General features: G+C 42.4%; 1 protein-coding gene across 6 annotated transcripts in view; it reads left to right on the top strand.

Annotated features, from left to right (window-relative positions):
- epg5 (ectopic P-granules autophagy protein 5 homolog (C. elegans)) overlaps positions 1-20,174 on the top strand; it is a 269,249-nt gene that overhangs the window by 54,710 nt on the left and 194,365 nt on the right. For all 6 annotated transcript variants that reach the window (XM_072497129.1, XM_072497130.1, XM_072497128.1 and 3 more), the window contains exons 6-9: positions 4,931-5,004; positions 7,571-7,685; positions 11,615-11,729; positions 13,780-13,930. In XM_072497129.1, coding sequence (XP_072353230.1) covers positions 4,931-5,004; positions 7,571-7,685; positions 11,615-11,729; positions 13,780-13,930 — 455 coding nt within the window. The remainder of the gene's footprint in view (positions 1-4,930; positions 5,005-7,570; positions 7,686-11,614; positions 11,730-13,779; positions 13,931-20,174) is intronic.

Genomic DNA, 20,174 nt, shown 5'->3' with positions numbered 1-20,174 from the left:
TTATATATTTTTTTAATAGATTTGGTTTTACAGTGAGTCCTATAGTGTCAGCAATCAAATACCTATGCTTTTTACCTTGTCAAACAGGTTGAGGTGAGAGTTGTTGTGTTATGCTTCTTTGTGTAGCATAAGCGGCTTCCTTGATGTATGCTTTGACAAAGGAAGGTCCAGACTTTGTAATGAGTTCAATATGTTTTATTGAACTAATAACTCAGTTCTTAAATGAGTTTGACTCTCCTGCTAATCTAACTGCAGTAACTGAGTCCAACTAAACCAGTCTGCCCTAAGCCACGTGCTGGGTGTGATGCTTCTGATCAACCCTGATGTACTCTCTAGATGTCTGTGGAAAGAGGCAGAGCATGTGTGCCCTGTCCTTTTATATGGGTTGTGTAATGCCCCCTTGAGGTAATGCCACCTCTGGGTGTCTTGACTACTCATTGGTTGTGTCCTATTCTAAGTGTTCATTAGCTGCATGTTTGCATATCATGATATCTCCGGTGCTCCGTCTAGTATTTACTTAGTTGTAGTGTATTTACATTAACCCCTTGTGTATATACAATGATGCATATGACCACATCCCCCCTTTTTTCGTGTTACATATTTTCTGTACTTGGTTGAAGAAAATTGAACAAAATAGGTAGATAAGTGATGACATGTACAAGTCCTGATGACAGTGATACAATAGTTCATGAATTTATACGGTCGAGTGGCTTTCTTGTTTTGTTATTGAAGTGTCGATGTTGATGTTGTCATTTCCTTGTGAACGCAGTCAGTGTCCCTGTGATTAAGGAACCAAGAAGTCATCAGGAGGTGTTCAAATGGTCAAACCACTTTGTTGTCTGATTTGGACTCTTTTTTTGTTTTGTTTTGATGCTTGTGGTAGCGATTCTTGATGGCACCTTTCCTGTCTGACCTGGACTGGTGTCTGTTTTGCGGTATTGATGCCGTATGTCGGCTGCCTTGAAAGCTGGGCTTCTTGTTTGTAGTGTAGCAAGCGTAAATTTGTAAGAGACGTTGTCATGCCATGGTATGTCTGCATACTTGCCATTGTCTTGAGCTGTGCTGTCACAGTGTCCTGCATTGGCAGAGTTGAACCATGTCGTACCAGTCATTGTTCCATTGTTGTTGTTTTTGTCATAGAATTAGATTTCACAGAATTTACAGTGCAGAAGGAGGCCATTCGGCCCGTCGAGTCTACACTGGCTCTTGGAAAGAGCACCCTACCAAAGCCCACACCTCCACCCTATCCCCATAACCCAGTAACCCCACCCAACACTAAGGGCAATTTTGGACACTAAGGGCAATTTAGCATGGCCAATCCACCTAACCTGCACATCTTTGGACTGTGGGAGGAAACCGGAGCACCTGGAGGAAACCCACGCACACACTGGGAGAACGTGCAGACTTCGCACAGACAGTGATCCAAGCCGGGAATCGAACCTGGGACCCTGGAGCTGTGAAGCAATTGTGCTAACCACTATGCTACCATGCTGCCCCTTGCTTGTTGTTGATGTTAGTGCCTTTGGTACACTTCTTCTTGTTGTCTGTGTTGTTTTTGTAGGTTTTGTTGTTGTGTTTGTTGCGCTCAATGACCATTCCGAGTGGAGAATTTGAGTCCTTCGCAAAGTTACTTGTGTCAGTGTCCTTTGTGCTGTTGCATTGAGCGTTTCGTCTGGAGTCCCGTCCGGGTCATTTGAATCATCTTTGGCTTGTTGATGCTCCTCATCTGGAATCCGTTCTGGTTCACCTGAATCATCTTTGGTTTCTTGATGCTCCTCTTTTGGAGTCATTTCAGGTTCACTTGAATCATCTTTGGTTTCTTGATGCTCCTCGTCTGGAGTCAAAATATTCAAGATTTCATTTTCTTGTGGAGAGGCTTGAGTGGATGAGGTTTCAATTGACATGGTCGCACTGGACTCATGAGTAGTTTCACTTGGATTGTCGAGTGCCTCTGTACATCCGAGCTGAGATCTGTCAGTCTTGCTCTGATGTTCCACATCTTGTATGGGAATTGTGATGCCTTCGTCATTTGTCTCACATACAGTGGGTAGACCTGCAGCGTCTTCTTGTTGGTTAGATCAGCTGGGTAGATTGTCAGAGTCGACTTTTGGTGGCTCAAGTAATCTGGGTAGACTGTCATAGTCTTTCTGTTGTTCACGTCAGCGTGGCAGACTTGCATCGTCTGCTGCTGGTTGCTCAGATAAGGTGGATAGATCTTCATGGTCTTGTTCATGCATGGACTGCACTTTGGAGTCTTGAGTTGCTCCCATTGTGGAGTCTTGTCAACGATATCGCTGTGGAGGCTTGTATCGCTCTCTTTGTGGAGTCTGGCATCATCCCCTGTGTGGAGTCATGCAGTGGTCTCGCTGTGGAGTCGATCTGTGCGCTCTCAACAGAGTTGTGTAGTGGTCTCGCTGTGGAGTCTTTCATCGCTTTCTGTGTGGAGTCGTGCAGTGGTCTCGCTGTGGAGTCTTTCATCGTTCTCTGTGCGGAGTCGGGGACTCTTCGTGGTGCATGGACCACTCTCTGTGTGGAGTCGGGGACTCTTTGTGGTGCGTGGACCACTGGTGTGGCGTCAGGCCGCAGCAGAATCCTGTACTCATGGGTCGGGATGTCGTCTATGCTAGGCTGAGGATCCTCGAATCCGAAGAACTCATCCATGTTTGTACAAATCATCAACGTACAAATCATCTCTTTTTGTTTCGAATTTGTGATTGTGCCCGCTGTGTCCAAGGAAGAAATCATCGTCTGAGTAGTAGTCTTCAATGAACAAATCATCTCTTTTTTGTTGCAGATTTGTCATTGCGCTCGCTATGTCCAATGATGAAATCATCTTCTGAGTAGTATTCTTCAAGGACCAAATCATCTCTTTGGGCAGTGCTAACTGCTTGTTTCAGGGTTCTGCGGAGGTTATTTTCAACTACGGGTAGAAGTTCAGGCATTGTTCTGTCTTTCGTGGTGGAAGAATTGTGTTTTGTGGCTTTAAAACTCTTTTTAATTTTCGGACATTTCCCCTTTAAGTGGGCGTGGTCCGGGGCCTCTGACGTCATGGCGCTTGTGACGTCATGCATAGGACTCAATTGCGCATGTGCACGCCGAGGTTCCTTTACTGTACGCTCTTTTCAGAACTGCACATGTGCGAGAAGCTGCGCATGCGCAAACGGACTTTCCTTTACTGTGTGCTCTTTTTGCAACTGCGTATGCACGGCTTCTCGCGCATGCGCAAAACACTGTTTTGGCGGTTCGCGTCTTCCTGGGAACTGCGCATGTGCGGACTGGGCCGGCTGGATACGTGTAAGATGGCTGCCAATCAAAAATGCCGTTTGCTTCTGTTGCATCCCTACCTCTTCCTCGTGATTTCTTTTGTGTTTACCTTGCAGTAGTTTTCAAACTTGTCCAGGACTATCTGGAAGTCCTTTTTGTCCTGCCCAATTGAGTATTTGAAGGAGTTGCAGATCTCTGTTGCTTGCTCACCCGCAATGGTGAGTAGAAGAGCTATCTTTTTAGCATCGGTCATGCCATTTAGGTCGGCTGCTTCCAGGTAAAGCTGAAATCTCTACTTGAATGCACGCCAGTTGGCACTAAGATTGCCATGGTACCTGAGTTGTTGAGGAACTGGAATCTCGATCATCTTGCCTGGGTGCTGTTGCTGGTAGTCACGGATCTTGCTGAGTTGAACTAAATAGATTGAACAGTCACCTCTAGTACCATGTTGTGTTATGCTTCTTCATGTAGCATAAGCTGCTCTTGATGTATGCTTTGATAAAGGAAGGTCCAAACTTTGTAATGAGTTCAATATGTTTATTGAACTATTAACACAGTTCTTAAATGAGTTTGACTCTCCTGCTAATCTAACTGTAGTAACTCAGTCTAACTAAACCAGTCTGCTCTAAGCCACGTGCTGGGTGTGATGCTTCTGTTCAACCCTGATGTACTCTCTAGATGTCTGTCTGTGGAAAGAGGCAGAGCATGTGTGCCCTGTCCTTTTATATGGATTGTGTAATGCCCCCTTGTGGTAATGCCACCTCTGGTTGTCTTGACTGCTCATTGGTTGTGTCCTATTCTAAGTGTTCATTAGCTGCATGTTTGCATAATCATGACATCCCCGGTGCTCCCTCTAGTGTTTACTTAGTTGTAGTGTATTGACATTAACCCCTTGTGAATATACAGTGATGCATATCACCACAAGAATGACTGCCCTTGACATCAAGGCAGAATTCCACTCAGTGTGGTATGCATGAGACCTCGTAAAACTGAAGCCATTGGGTGTCAGGAGAGAGCCAGCATGAGGAGAAATTCTCCAGTAGTTGGAGTCACACAAAGGAAAGTAATTGTAGTTGTTGGAGGCTAATTATCCTGGCCCCAGGACAATGCTGCAGGAGTCGGAAGCGAAGCTGTTTGCACAAAGTCCAGCTCCATTCAAAATTCCTCAAATAATGAAATCGGCCATATTGCTGTGCCAGAATCCTGGAGCTCTCTCCTTAGTGTTCTGGGATCACATTTGTCACATGGCAGCATTTCAAGAACACAGCGTTATCACCTCCAATGAACAGGATGGACAATAAATATCTAGTGAAGCCCACGCCCCAAGATAGCATTTTATAAAATAGGTTTTAAAAAGGTATAAACTTTGGAAGTACTTTGTGGGATTTTCAGACTAAAATCTTAATGTATTTGTTTTACATCCCTTTCTCTAATCTTTCAGTAGCTTTTATCACCTTTGCATAAAAAAGTAAGGGGAATGATAAGCTAAGCATTTGCATCTAATATCCCACAGCAGTTTCAAAGCACTTTATGACATTTATCTCAACGCATCTCAGTACTCAAAAAATGTTAGAAAATGGAACAGTGATGTGCTGTATCCTGTACTTATTTTTTCCTGCAATGAAATATATTAAGACAATTTATCCAACTTTTTTCTGCATTTCAGATATCAGTGTTCGATAATCCTTCGGGTATCTTTCTCTTTATGCAAGCCCTAGCCTTACTTCTATCACCAATCAAGTAAGTATCACCGTCTTTGTTCCAATTCAAGGTTTCTTTAGTATTTTTGTTTTACTTCCATTCCTTGCCAGTGCACTGGCACCCTATCTGCGAGAGCATCGATACCATTGATATGCTATTCACCGGACAATGCATGAAAACAATCTACTTCCCTTACCAGCTGAGGTTATTCATGAAGGCCCGTCTTCTCAATCTTGCCCCTTGTCTGAAGTATGGTGATCCTCAGGTTAAAGCACCACTAGTCAGCTCTCAAAGGGGAAAGCAGTCTATGGTCATCTGGGATTTAAATTAAATTATGGTATGTGCATTGAATTAACTACCCTTTAGAGAAGTATCTAACTCTACTACCATTATAATGCAGAAATTAAGTACTCACTACTTGTGGAATCATTCCTATTATTTATCAATTCATGGAATGTGAGTGTCGCTGACTATTCCAACTTTTATTGCGCATCACTAATTGCCCTTGACAAGGTGATGAGGTGCTGCCTGCTTGAGCTGCTTCAGTATATGTGGCGTAGGTACACTCACAGTATTGTTAGGGAACTGAGGATTTTGACCCAATGGTAGTGAAGAAATGGTGATATATTTCCAAGTCAAGACAGGGTGTAGTTTGGAGGGCAACTTGTCGATGGTGATGTTCACATGTATCTGTTGCCCTTATCCTCTCAATGGTAGAGGTTGCAGATTTGGCAGGTGCTGTTGAAGGAAATTCAAATCATGATATTGGGTATGGTAACTTGATCAAGGGTCAACACTAGCAACCCAGAGCTCAGGGTTTAACTCCCAGCATTGTAAAATTGAAATCAATAACTGGTCATTTGTGAACTATCTGTATTGATATTCTATCTGTCGTAGAAATCCAACTGGGTTACACCTACACCCCCTGGCCTACATAAGACATCTGTTTGGCATCTAAGGATGGGGAATAAATGCTACATTGCCACTGCCACCCACAGGATTTAAAAATAAAATTACATTAGGTCTTTTGGGAACAACCTACTATCTATTAGTGGCAGTGAATGTTGAACTTTCCTTCTGAGTTGCCTTCATATTTCAAATTTTAGCAAATCCAACTGAAGCTTCTCCTTCAAACTTAGAGTCAGAACGTTTTAAGCACAGAGGCCCTTTGGTCTAACATGTCTGTGCTGATCATCAAGCATCTATCTATTCTAATCCCATTTTCCAGCGCTTGGTCTGTAGCCTTGCATGATATGGCATTTTGAGTGTTCATCTCAATGCTTATTAAATGTTGAGGGTTCCCGCCTCTACCACCCTTTCAGGAAGTGAGTTCCAGATTCCCACCACCGCCTCGGTGTAAACATTTTTCCTCAAATACCCTCTAAATCTCAAGCCACTTAACCTTAACTCTATGTCCCCTGGTTATTGACTTATCTACTATGCCCCATGGTTATTGACCCTTCGACTAAGGGGAAAGGTTTCTTCCTATCTATGTCATTTATAATCTTATACACTTCAATCGGTACCCCCCTCAGCCTTCTCTGCTCTAAGGAAAACAACCCCAGCCTAACCAGCCTCTCTTCATGAAATTCTCCAGCCCAGGAATCACCTCTGCGCCCTTACTAGTGCATCACATCCTTCCTATAGTGTGGCGACCAGACCTGCACGCCATGCTCTAACTGTGATCTAAAGAGCACTTTATGCAGCTCCAACGTGGCCTCTCTGATATTCTATGCCTTTGCTAATAATGGGAAGTATCCAACAAGCCTTCTTTACCACCTTATCTACCTATCCTGCTGCCTTCATGGATCTATGGGCATTCACCCCAAATTCTCTCTGGTACTCTGTACGTCCTTCCATTCATTATGTATTCCCTTGTCTTGTTAGGTGCTAATTCTAGCAATAAATTGAAGTAAGAGTAATTTTCCTTGGAGAGGGATGCTATATGTAGTTTCCAGAAAGATTACCTTTATACTGTTGCACATAGCCTTCCTTTAGTTGGAAGGAATTTCTGAATGCCATCATCAATCATGCCACACCATTTATTGATGGGCAATATGTTAGCTCTTAGAGTAGGTATTTTTAATACCCTTGTATAACTCTATTTTGTGACTAGACTTGAGAGATTCTGACTCATAAAATATTTAATACCGTATTCAGTCTTGAATCACAGCATTTGCTGGTGCTATTTCTTGACGCTCACCAAGTCTATTATGTTGTCTTGCTGAATTGCTTTTTTTTTTTTAAAAAGTAAAAGGAGGACATATTAGTCTTAATTAATTTAATAATTTCTGTTTGGTCATTGTCTGTGCAGAGTTTGCACGTTCCCCCGTTCTGCATGGATTTCCTCCGGGTGCTCCAGTTTCCTCCCACAAGTCCCGAAAAGACGTGCTTGTTAGGTGAAATGGACATTCTGAATTCTCCCTCTGTGTACCCAAACAGGAGAGTGGCGACTAGGGGCTTTTCACAGTAACTTCATTACAGTGTTAATGTAAGCCTACATGTGACAATAATAAAGATTATTGTTATTATCTGAAATTCTATTTAAGATGCAGGCTGGGACTAATCATGTAATTTTACAGTCATTGTTTTCAAATCATCTTAGGCATCGGCCTGAGTTTCTGATGAATATGAAACCCAGTGACAAAAAGTCACTTCCAGCTAAACCAGAAGGCAAAGACATACAGAACTGGACCTTGGTGGATGAAGCTGGTGAAGAGGTATTTACTTTTTTAAATCCTAGAAGCCATGAATGTAGATTGTTACAAAATTGCAAACTTTTCTATTAAACTCAATATCGAAAAATAGGAAACCTGTACATTGTGAATAAATTTGGCTAATAAATTACTGAGTAAATTGTGGAGTCTGTGATCTCCCTCTGCCACTATTAAGATAATAAAATAACTTTGCTGTTTTAATCAAAGTAGCTGATTTGATTTATTTGATTTGAGTCATAATGGTGGAACTGAGTTGGACATTGTTCATCCGGATGAGGATTGTAAATGCATTTTAATTTTATCGGTCCTAACTATAAAATCACAAGAGAAGTCTAATAGAAACTAAATAATTTATTTGAACTGAAACTAGTGGCTTGGAATGTTATATTGTGATAGTGTTGGAGGATTTCTTTTTAACGTTGCATTAATCCTTGAATTTTAGGTAAATTACATAAAATTAGGCAGCAGTGTACAATGGGAACAGTCACAGGATAAGTGTCAATCATTTAGAACTCTCAATTGAGAAATCTCGTCACTCAAACATTTGTGTAATTCTCTACCTCAGAGGGTTGTGGATGCTTTATCGTTGCATGTATTCAAGGTTTTGGTGATCAGGGAATCAAGGAATATGTGGAGAGGGCAGGAAAATCGAGGCAGAAGATCAGCCATGATTGTATTGAATGGCAGAGCAGGTCTGAGGTTTAATATGGTCTATTCCTGCTCCTATTTCTAATATTAGTCTGTAACAGCATTAGTCACAAAATGCTATTTTAGATCCATCTAAATAAAAGTCACAGTGCTTATCAGCCTTTTACGGTTGATTATTTTTTAAGGTTGTCATTGTTGTGTAAACACGTGGTCGCTAGCAGGATCTCTCAAACTGCATATGAGGTAAATGACCAGTTAATCATTTATGTTGGGTGATTAAAAAGGAATGGTATAAGTTCGTACTAAGGGGTTTGGCTCAAGGGTTCACCAGGCGGTGGCAACCGTTCGTCGACTACCTCACAGAAAGATAGAGGGAATGGAAAAGAAGAAGATAACAGCAGCAACCCAGGCCGGGGGTGGAGAGGGGGGGGGGGGGGAGGGGGGGAGGAGGAATCGGATGGACTCTCAGGGATGTTATTGTATATGTATAGGCACTTGTTTTAGGTAATGTATATTGGACTGTTGGATTGTGTCTTTGGAGAGTATTTATTTTTGACAAGGCAGTTGCCATTTAGTTTGGTTTTTGTTTCTGTTCATATATTATTTATTTATTTGTTTAAAACTGGCCACTGTTATTTATATTGCTTTATTGTTGTTTAAAAGAAACACTACGTACTGTTATGTTTGGCCAAAAAATCTTGAATAAAATATATTTATTAAAAAAAGGAATGGTGAAAGAACGCTCCTCTTCAAGTTGTGCTGTGGGATTGTTAGACCTGTATGTGATCAGTCAAAATATATTTGACTTCAGATTGTCTTATTCTTATGTTTTATACTTTGACATTCATAAAACCTATTAATCCTGAATGAATGCATGGGTAATGGGTTGGGGTTTAGAACTTAAAAGGTTGGCATTAGAGAAGACGGGATTTCATGGTGTTGCGATCAGCCGAGGTGGTGTCGAAAGGCTCACCTCTTTTCCCTCTCATGGCCATATTTCCCAAATTAGTGAGTGTTGACATGCTGCAAACATAAAGGACGTGATCAGACAAATTTTCTTGAGTTTTTAAAGAAAGGGGATAGTTTTTATTCCACTTAACCCAGTCTAAGTGAGCTGGTCCCGTTGTCCAAGTTCATGTTTAATGATTTGTCACCATTCAGTTGAGTACCCAGGTGATTGGACCCTTTGCTAATGGAATAGATGGTCTTTTCTTGGGGCAGCTGTCCGGATAGGTTGTTTTCATTTCAAAAAATAAAACTCCGACATTCACACTTAAGTTCATACATGCCGATAGATTAACAGAGAGGGAAGTATCGATTGAATAATTTAGAGTCCAGTAAAATTAATGGGGAATATGACTCTTGAAGGTTGGTAATTTAACTCACCTCAGGCTGAATTCTGCAGGACTGCTGCGTTTGGCATAGAGGTGGTTTAAAGTTGGAGATGGACGATTTATCCGTTCTGGAGACAACAGTACTGGGTTGAGTTATTTTTTAAATCTCTCTGTGGCACCTGGATAGTCAAAATCAACAGATGGTTCAAAATTTACAAGTTGGAGGGAGAGAGAAAAAAGGAACTCATTCAGAATCTTGTTCCTTCAGTGAATCAGTTAATTGTCTAGTTCTGCAGAAACACACAAGTCAGCTTGTCACATGACTTATCTCCAACTGTCCAATGATCTAAATAAGATCATGGCTAGTGTATTCCAATAATAACTTTGTTCGACTTTGGATGGGAATTCCTTGATCAACCTGGTCCCATTGTCCAAGTTTATGTCTAATGATTTGTCACCATCCAGTTGAGTAACCAGGTGATTGAACCTTTGCTATTAGAATAGATAGTCCCCATTTTTCTTGGGGTAGCTGTTTAGATAGGTTGTCTTCATTTCAATGGGTTTTGGAATGTAGAAAGTACAGTGATGAAAATGTGTAGCCATTATTGACTATGATCCCAACTCTCTGGAATGTGGCTTTAGTCTTTTTTTAAAATCAATCCACGGTTTCCAGCCAATACATTCAAAAATATCTTTTTCATATGAAGCATGTTTTCACAACAACGGAGGGGTAGTTTAAGCGGAAATGGGTGCAGAAAAATAAGAGGTGTTGGGGAATTGATATGGATCAGTGGAAATTTAAGTGAGATTTGGAATCACCAAGAATGGGCAATCACACATGGCAAAGTTAAATGAGAAAAGAAGGGAGGAGATTTTGGTTGGGAAATGGCCAGGGACTTGTATGCAGTAGAACGGGTGCAGAGGAGATTTACCAGGATGTTGCCTGGTATGGAGGGAAAATCTTGAGGAAAGGCTGATGGACTTGAGGTTGTTTTCGTTAGAGAGAAGAAGGTTAAGAGGAGACTTAATAGAGGCATACAAAATGATCAGGGGGTTGGATAGGGTGGACAGTGAGAGCCTTCTCCCGCGGATGGAAATGGCTAGCACGAGGGGACATAGCCTTAAACTGAGGGGTAATAGATATAGGACAGAGGTAGGTTCTTTACGCAAAGAGTGGTGAGGCCGTGGAATGCCCTACCTGCAACAATAGTGAACTCGCCAATATTGAGGGCATTTAAAGGTTTATTGGATAAGCATATGGATGATAATGGCATAGTGTAGGTTAGATGGCTTTTGTTTTTTGACTTCCCATGTCGGTGCAACATCGTGGGCCGAAGGGCCTGTACTGCACTGTATTGTTCTATGTTCCAGATGATGAGAGTGCATCTTTTCCTCAGTACTAAAGTGCAGTGTTAACCTAGACTATGCTCAAGTCTCTGGAGTGACGCTTAAACCAATGTCTTTCTGAGTAAGATGTGAGTGCTACCATTGAGCCAAAATGGTTGCTTAAGAAGAAAAGGAAGTACTTCATGCCATCAGGCCAAGGTTTCCCTCATCCAATATCATTAAAACCAGGTTAACTGGCCATTCCTTTGGTGTTTGTGGGACCTTCGTCTATAAAATGCCAACTTCAACATGTTCAACATCCGAGGGAGTGATAAATACAAGTTTTTGGTACATTTTGTTATCCGTTAGCTTATTCTTATGCTTAAAATCTGATATAAAATGTTCTAAAAATGTCTTAAATTTTAATCATTTAGAACTGTTTATGTACAGTTCTGAATATAGGAGGGTGATAAGAATTATATACTAAGAAATTGCAAGACTGGATGATGTATACTCCAAGAGTGAAAAAAGGAATTCAAACACATTTGAACAGTGGAGTATTTGGAATAGTTTATTAAATTTGTATGTAGTTAAGTTATCAGTTTATATTGATTCTTGATCTAGGATGAGGATCCTGACACCAGCTGGCTGCTACTCTCCGAGGATGACTTGGTTACCCTTTTGTCGCAGTTTCCTTTCGATGAACTGTTTAAGCAATTACTTGGGATAACTGTAAAAGGTAACACTTTCTCTTCTAGACTTGCAGGTTTTGTAGAGCAATGCTTACTAAGTTGCAAGGTCTTACAATCACGAACATTATGCCAGGTAAAGCACAATATACCATTCCGTTACTTGGCGGGGGTGGGGGGGGGCTTCTAGATGCTCCATTAGAGATAGAACATTAGAACCTTATAATGCGTACAGCATCAATTCACCAAGATTAATCCAGGAAGCAGGAACTAAAGTCAAAAGGAGCAACTTGCGATTTTTAGGATATTTATTTCAAAAGCAGAGATGGCTATTTAAGGGCTTTTTAAAAGTATGAAGGGGTGATTACTGCTCTAGATGGGGAATCCGTGATGAGGTGATCATAAATTTAAAATCATCACTAAGAGTAATACAAAGGTAAGAAATTTCCTCACAGCTAGCTGGAGCATGGTATGACACGGAGAGTAGTTAGTTGAGGCAGACATCTCTTTTTGAGAATGTTGAATCAGTGTTTGAAATCAAGGACGGTACAGGGCAATTGGGGGAGAGGTTGGTGAGATTAGTTTTGGATTACTCTTGCAAAAAGTCAGAGTAGACATAGTGAGCTAAAGGTTATCCTTCTGTGATTCTTTTGAAAAAATATCTTGGCAGTATTTTGTATCTGCTGCTATGCCCCTTTCACAGTTCTTTCTCCTCCCTTTACAAACATTTTATTCATGAATTCTTAAGGAATTCAGCATTTCCTATGTTTATTTATGTATTCTTTCACAGGATGTGGACATTGCTGGCTAGACCAGCATTTATTACCCAACCCTAATTGCCCTTGAGAAGGTAATGGTGAGCCGCCTTATTGAACCACTGCAATCCAGGAACACCAATAGTGCTGTTAGGGAGGGAATTCCAGGATCTTGACAGTAAAGGACCAGAGACAGTTCCTAGACAGGATGTTATGTTATGGGAACTTGCCCTGAGCATGTGCAGTGTTGTCCTAGGACTGGGATGATTTGCCTCTCAACAACCACAACCATCTTCCTTTGCACTAGTTATGACTCCAACCAGTGGAGAGCTTTTCCTCTGATTCCAGTTTGCGTCAGTTTATCTGGGGCTCCATTCGTCAAAAGCCCCCTAGATGCCAAGGGGCAGTCATTCTCATCTAACCTCTGGAGTTCAATTCTTTTCTCCATCTTTGGACGATGACTGTAATACGGTCAACTACTGAGTGGCACTTGCGGAACCCAAACTGAGCATCAATGATTAGGTTATTGCTTTGTAAGTGCTGCTTGATAGCACTGATGCCGACCACTTGCATCAATTTGCTGGTGATCAAGAGTGGACTGATGAGGGAAGTAATTGGGCGGATTGGATTTGTCCTGCCTTTTGTAGACTAGACGTACCTGGACAATTTTCACATTGTCGGGTAGATGCCAAATGTTATACCTAATGTGGAGTAATTTACAAAGAGAAAATTAGTTATCACGAATATCACTAGGGGATAATGTAATTGGAAATGTAAACTTGCACCAAATGTCATGATATTTCAACTTCAATGCATTAATTCAGATAAAAGAAAACAACAACTCCTTTTTGACACTATTATATAATTGAAATTATTTAATCACATGCTGTGCAGTGACTGTACAATGAGCTTGGGAGAATTTTTTAAATTGAATCATAGAATCCCTACAGAGCAGAAGGAGGCCATTTGGCCCATTGAGTTCTACACCGACCCTCGGAAGGAGCACCCTACCTAGACCCACTCCTCACACTTTCCCTGTAACCCTATAACCCCACCGAATCTTTGGACAAGGGACAATGTAGCATGGAAAATCCACCTAACTTGCACATCTTTGGACTGTGGGAGGAAACCAGAGCACCCGGCAGAAACCCACATAGACACGGAGAATGTGAAGACTCCACACAAGGCTGGAATTGAATCTGGGTGCCTGATGTTGTGAGGCAGATCCGCTGTGCCACTCTTGCATACTAGTTATTGCGTCAATATAATGTGAATGTTTAATAAAGACAATGTTGATTTATGATATTTGACAAAAATGGTTTTTACCTGCTTTCATGTTGATCAGGTGAATACAAGCCTGAAAATGCCACTTGTGATCAGATGATGAAGATAATTGGATTTGCATCCTCATTGGTAGATCTTCTGGCTGTGGGATTGGAAACTTTTAACAGGGTACGATACAGGCAGTTTGTGAAAAGGATTGGTCAGATGATCAGGTGAGATAAAGGTGATACACCTGTTATACTTGATGAAATATCATTTTTTCAATTTGTATTTGCAATATGCAGTACATATTGATCATGCCTTTAACTTACCAAAATACCCTCTGTAAAGAAAAATAATTGTGAAACCAGAGGAAATATTAGAAAGCAAAAGCAGAACATGCTGAAAATAGCACATCAGGCAGTATCTGTGGAGAGGCCAACAGAGTTGATGTTTAAAATCAATGCCCTTTTGTCAAAAAGGAATGGTTTGCACTTACATAATGCCTTTCATAACCACAGAACTTCCCAAAGTGCTTTACAGCCAATGGTGTAGTTTTGAAATGTCGGCACCAATTACATAGGTAGAAAAAAGATTGAGGTCCTGAATAAATAGTTCATGGAGCCAGGCGAAACTTTGAAAATAGGACTTCAAAGGTAGCAATCTACGAATGGTGTCACAGGCTTGTGATTACGAAAATAGGAAGATAGAGCTGATAAATGTATGGCTGGAGAGATAATGCAGGTGGAAATTTAGGTTCCTGAAGCATTGGACTACTTTTGGGGGAACAAAGAACAAAGAAAAGTACAGCACAAGAACAGGCCCTTCGGCCCTCCAAGCCTGCGCCGACCATGGGGCGTGTCTAAACTAAAATCTTCTACACTTCCGGGGTCAGCATCCCTCTATTCCCATCCTATTCATGCATTTGTCAAGATGTCCCTTAAACGTCACTATCGTCCCTACTTCCACCACCTCCTCCGGCAGCGTGTTCCAGGCACCCACTACCCTCTGTGTAAAAATACTTACCTCGTACATCTAAACCTTGCCCCTCACACCTTAAACCTATGCCCCTTAGTAATTGACTCCACTACCCTGGGAAAAAGTCTCTGACCATCCACTCTTGTCTATGCCCCCTCATAATTTTGTAGACCTCTATCAGATCGCCCCTCAACCTCCTTCGTTCCAGTGAGAACAAACCAAGTTTATTCAACCTCTTCTCATAGCTAATGCCCTCCATACCAGGCAACATCCTGGTAAATCTCTTCTGCACCCTCTCTAAAGCCTCCACATCCTTCTGGTAGTGTGGCGACCAGAATTGAACACTATACTCCAAAGTGTAGCCTAACTAAGGCTCTATACAGCTGCAACGTGACTTACCAATTTTTATACTCAATGCCCCGGCCAATGTAGGCAGCATGCCGTATGCCTTCTTGACTACCTTCTTCTCCTGTGTTGCCCCTTTCAGTGACCTGTGGACCTGTACACCAAGATCTCTGACTGTCAATACTCTTGAGGGTCCTACCATTCACTGTATATTCCCGACCTGTATTAGACCTTCCAAAATGCATTACCTCACATTTGTCCGGATTAAACTCCATCTGCCAGCTCGCTGCCCAAGTCTCCAAACAATCTAAATTCTGCTGTATTCTCTGACAGTCCTCATCACTATCCGCAATTCCACCAACCTTTGTGTCGTCTGAAAACTTACCAATCAGACCAGTTACATTTTCCTCCAAATCATTTATATATACTACAAACAGCAAAGGTCCCAGCACTGATCCCTGCGGAACACCACTAGTCACAGCCCTCCAATCAGAAAAGCACCCTTCCATTGCTACGCTCTGCCTTCTATGACCTAGCCAGTTCTGAATCCATCTTGCCAGCTCACCTCTGATCCCATGTGACTTCACCTTTTGTACCAGTCTGCCATGAGGGACCTTGTCCAACGCCTTGCTGAAGTCCATATAGACAACATCCACTGCCCTACCTGCATCAATCATCTTTGTGACCTCCTCAAAAAACTATCAAGTGAGTGAGACACGGCCTCCCCTTCACAAAACCGTGCTGCCTCTCGTTAATACAATCACTTGCTTCCAAATGAGAGTAGATCCTGTCTCTAAGAATTCTCTCCAGTAATTTCTCTACCACTGATGTAAGGCTTACCAGCCTGTAGTTCCCTGGATTATCCTTGCTACCCTTCTTAAACAAAGGAACAACATTAGCTATTCTTCAGTCCTCCGGGACATCACCTGAAGACAGTGAGGATCCAAAGATTTCTGTCAAGGCCTCAGCAATTTCCTCTCTAGTCTCCTTCAGTATTCTGGGGTACATCCCATCAGGCCCTGGGGACTTATCCACCTTAATATTTTTCAAGACACCCAACACCTCGTCTTTTTGGATCTCAATGTAACCCAGGCTATCTGCACAAACTTCTCCTGACTCAACATCCATCAATGGGCAGCACGGTAGCCTTGTGGATAGCACAATTGCTTCACAGCTCCAGGGCCCCAGGTTCGATTCCGGCTTGGGTCACTGTCTGTGCGGAGTCTGCACGTCCTCCCCGTGTGTGCGTGGGTTTCCTCCGGGTGCTCCGGTTTCCTCCCACAGTCCAAAGATGTGCAGGTTAGGTGGATTGGCCATGATAAATTGCCCTTAGTGTCCAAAATTGCCCTTAGTGTTGGGTGGGGTTACTGGGTTATGGGGGTAGGGTGGAGGTGTTGACTTTGGGTAGGGTGCTCTTTCCAAGAGCCGGTGCAGACTCGATGGGCCGAATGGCCTCCTTCTGCACTGTAAATTCTATGATAATTCTATGAAATTCCTTCTCTTTGGTGAATACTGATGCAAAGTATTCATTTAGTACGTCGCCCATTTCCCTTGGCTCCACACATAGATTCCCTCCCCTGTCCTTCAGTGGACCAACCCTTTCCCTGGCTACCCTCTTGCTTTTTATGTACGTGTATAAAGCCTTGCGATTTTCCTTAACCCTATTTGCTAATGATGGGACCTATGCCATCGGGACAGGTTGCATCTTGACAGATCCACTATCGATATCCTCGATCAATATCTTCATTGGTGTTCTGCTAATTCTGTTGTGGAGCATTCAAATTAGCTCGGCAATGGGATGGGAATCTCAAAATAGATTCAGAAGGGAGAGAAGATAAGTTAATAATGGAAGACAAAACTAACAAGCACACTTGGAAGACAGAAGGAAAAGAAAGGCTAGAAAATAGACCGCAAAAGAGTTTGACCATACTAAATGGTAGATACTTAAATGTAAGAGTCTAGGGAAGTAGGCAGATGGGCTGAGAGCGCAGCATGGCACATGGGAATATGATATCATATTACTTAGGCATGGTTGGAAGAAGCTCCGGTATGGTAGCTCAGCTTTCCTGGTTCCATGGCTTTCAGGCAAGATAGAGGGCGATAACAATTAACGACTGAGGCAGATTCACATTATTGATTAGAATCGTGAGGAAAGATGACATGGTGAAAGATCATCAAATCAGGCCACAGAATTCAGATTACAAAAGGGGCAATCTAACTACTGGGAGAATACTATAGACCCCCAAAAAGTAATTGGGAAATGCAAAATATTTCATGGAGAAAACAGGACGGGCTGAATGGCCTCATTCTGTGCCACAACAGTTCTATGGTTTTAAGAGAAAATAGGTAGTTAAAACAATGGATCATAATGGTGGGGAATTTCATATCATAATTCTATCATAACTAGGTTAGCATTATTGTGAAAGGCACAGAGGGAGCAGAATTCATAGAATGCATTCAGAAAAAACCTTTTTTGTCAATACATAGCAAGCTGAACAAGAAAAGGTGATTATGGACTTAGATTTTGGGAATGAAACTGGGCAAGCGAAAGGGGTATAAGTTGGGGGGGGGGGGGGGGGGGGGGCGGTGCTTTAGTGGAAGTTATGATAATTCAGTTAGAGTGGCTATGGAAAAGGTCAAAGATAGACCAGGAATAAAAGTTCTCAATTGGGGAAGAACTAATTTTACTGATCGTGGCCTCAATGCCACTTTCCTGCCTGCCCCTCATAACCCTCAACTACCTTGTCAGTCAAAAATCTGTCTAGCGCAGCCTTAAAAATATTCAATAACCCAGCCTCCACAGCTGTCTGTATGGAGTATTCCAAAGACTAACCACCCTCTGAGAGGAGAAATTCCTCCTCATCTCGGTCTTAAATGGAGGACCCCTTTTATTATTTTATTAACTATGTCTCCTAGTTCTGGATTCCCCTTCGAGTGGAAACATCTTCTCAGCATCTACCTTCCAAGCCCACTCGGAATTTTACATATATTAATAAGATGACCTTTCATTCTTCTAAAAACCAATAAGTATAGGCCCAAACTGTTCAAACTTTCCTAATAAGATAATAGTTTCATCCCAGAAATCAGTCTTGCGAATCTTCTCTGAACTGCTTCCAATGCAAGTATCTCCCCCAACCTTAAATAAGAAGATCAGAACTGTTCACAAGTACTCTGATTGGCCAAGGTATTGACATGGAGAAAGAATGGGAACTATAGGCACCCAAGCTCTCTGGTAATTCAAAAAGGTACAAAGCTTGAATATATTCCTTTTGTTTGCAGAGAATGAATCTCTGCATGTCACTTTTAACAATCATAGAACATACAGTGCAGAAGGAGGCCATTCGGCCCATCGAGTCTGCACCGACCACTTAAGCCCTCACTTCCACCCTATCCCCGTAACCCAATAACCCCTCCTTACCTTTTTTGGTTACTAAGGGCAATTTATCATGGCCATTCCACCTAACTTGCACGTCTTTGGACTGTGGGAGGAAACCGGAGCACCCGGAGGAAACCCACGCAGACACGGGGAGAACGTGCAGACTCCGCACAGACAGTGACCCAGCAGGGAATCGTACCTGGGACCCTGGCGTTGTGAAGCCACAGTGCTAATCACTTGTGCTACCGTGCTGCCATAAATGAGCCACATTGCAAGCCAGACACATTATCTTAAATTAGTTGTTAGTGTAGCTATTAGCGCAGTCAGGATTGTTCAACAAGTGCTGCCCGATCACAGAATCCCATTTAATAATAGACGTTTTGGACTTCCGGTGGCAGCATGTGAGAGATGATTGCAGGCAGCTCCGAACAGCATCCAAACTTTTCTCGGCCCTTTTGCCTGATTTTTCAGGGGAATTTTAAAGGAAAACGCTTCTGATTGTTAGGTATAGGATTCAAACACCAAATAAATGGGGATAAAAGGAAGGAAAAAGACCACAGAAGACAACTCTTCGATGAACTCGGAGGCCCCTCACAGCTCCTTGATATACAAAATGGGGAAGGCAGACATGCTTTTGGGGTGATAAGAAGGGAATTTGAGAAACAGTAAAGAAACTGGGCGAGGTCTGGAGGGAATGGAGAAGGCCCTGATGATGCAAGGTGAGCAGTTTGCATTGTTGGAGGCTGAGATGACGGCAATGGTCAATGTAAACAAACAATTGAAGGCTAAGGTCGACAAGAAGACAGAAGCTCTGAGACATGGGGTTGCTGGAGGGGCCGGTGCCCACTGAATACCTGTCGTAGATGGTTTTGAAAATGATGTACGAGAATGGTCCGCGTCCCCATGGAGCTGGACAGGGCCTATCGATCACTACAGCAGAAGCCCAGCTGAATGAGCCACCTCGAGTTCTTAATGTTCGCTTCCACAGCTTTAGGGAGGGAGAGAGACCTGAAGTGGCCAAAGAAAACCATGCGTTCAAATGGGAAGGAAACCTCTTAAGAATTTACCAGGGCGTAGGAGCTGAGCTGGCGAGAAAGCGAACGGCCTTTTATAAGATTAAGGCTGCTCTATATGAGAAAGGTGTTTGGTTCGGGGTGGAATATCGGCAAGGCTATGGGGCACATATGAATCCAAAGATTATTATTTTGAGGCACCGGAGGAGGCAGATGCCTACATTGTAAAGTACTGACTCGGGTCTAGTTAAGTGTATTGGATGAGTGTATAGGTAGGGCTCGAGGTGCTGCAATTCTGGTTAGTAAACGGGTCCCTCGATCGGTCACTAGGATAATTACGGACACTAATGGGCGATACGTGGTGGTTAGTGGGTACATTGGTGGTGATGGTGAATATCTATGCCCCTAACTGGGACGATGCCTATCGCTGGTAATAGGAAGTTGCTGGAGTCCATTATTAAGTATTTTATAGCACAGTATCTGGAAAGCAGTGGTATGATCAGACAAAGTCAGCATGGATTTATGAAAGGGCAATCATGCTTGACAAATCTATTGGAATTCTTTGAAGATGTAACTAGTAGAGTTGACCAGGGAGACCCGGTGGATGTGGTTTATTTAGATTTTCAGAAGGCTTTCGGAAAGGTCTCACATAGCAGATTATAAGTAAAGTTAAAGCGCATGGGATTGCGGGCAGTGTCTTGAGATGGATGGAGAGCAGATTAGCAGACAGAAAGCAAAACGTTGGAATCAATGGGTCTTTTTCTA

This window comes from Scyliorhinus torazame, chromosome 3 (genome assembly GCF_047496885.1).
Source record: "Scyliorhinus torazame isolate Kashiwa2021f chromosome 3, sScyTor2.1, whole genome shotgun sequence".
In the NCBI taxonomy this organism is placed as follows: domain Eukaryota; kingdom Metazoa; phylum Chordata; class Chondrichthyes; order Carcharhiniformes; family Scyliorhinidae; genus Scyliorhinus; species Scyliorhinus torazame.
The sequence above is the reverse complement of the archived record's forward strand: the minus strand, read 5'-3'. Positions and strand labels throughout refer to the sequence as shown.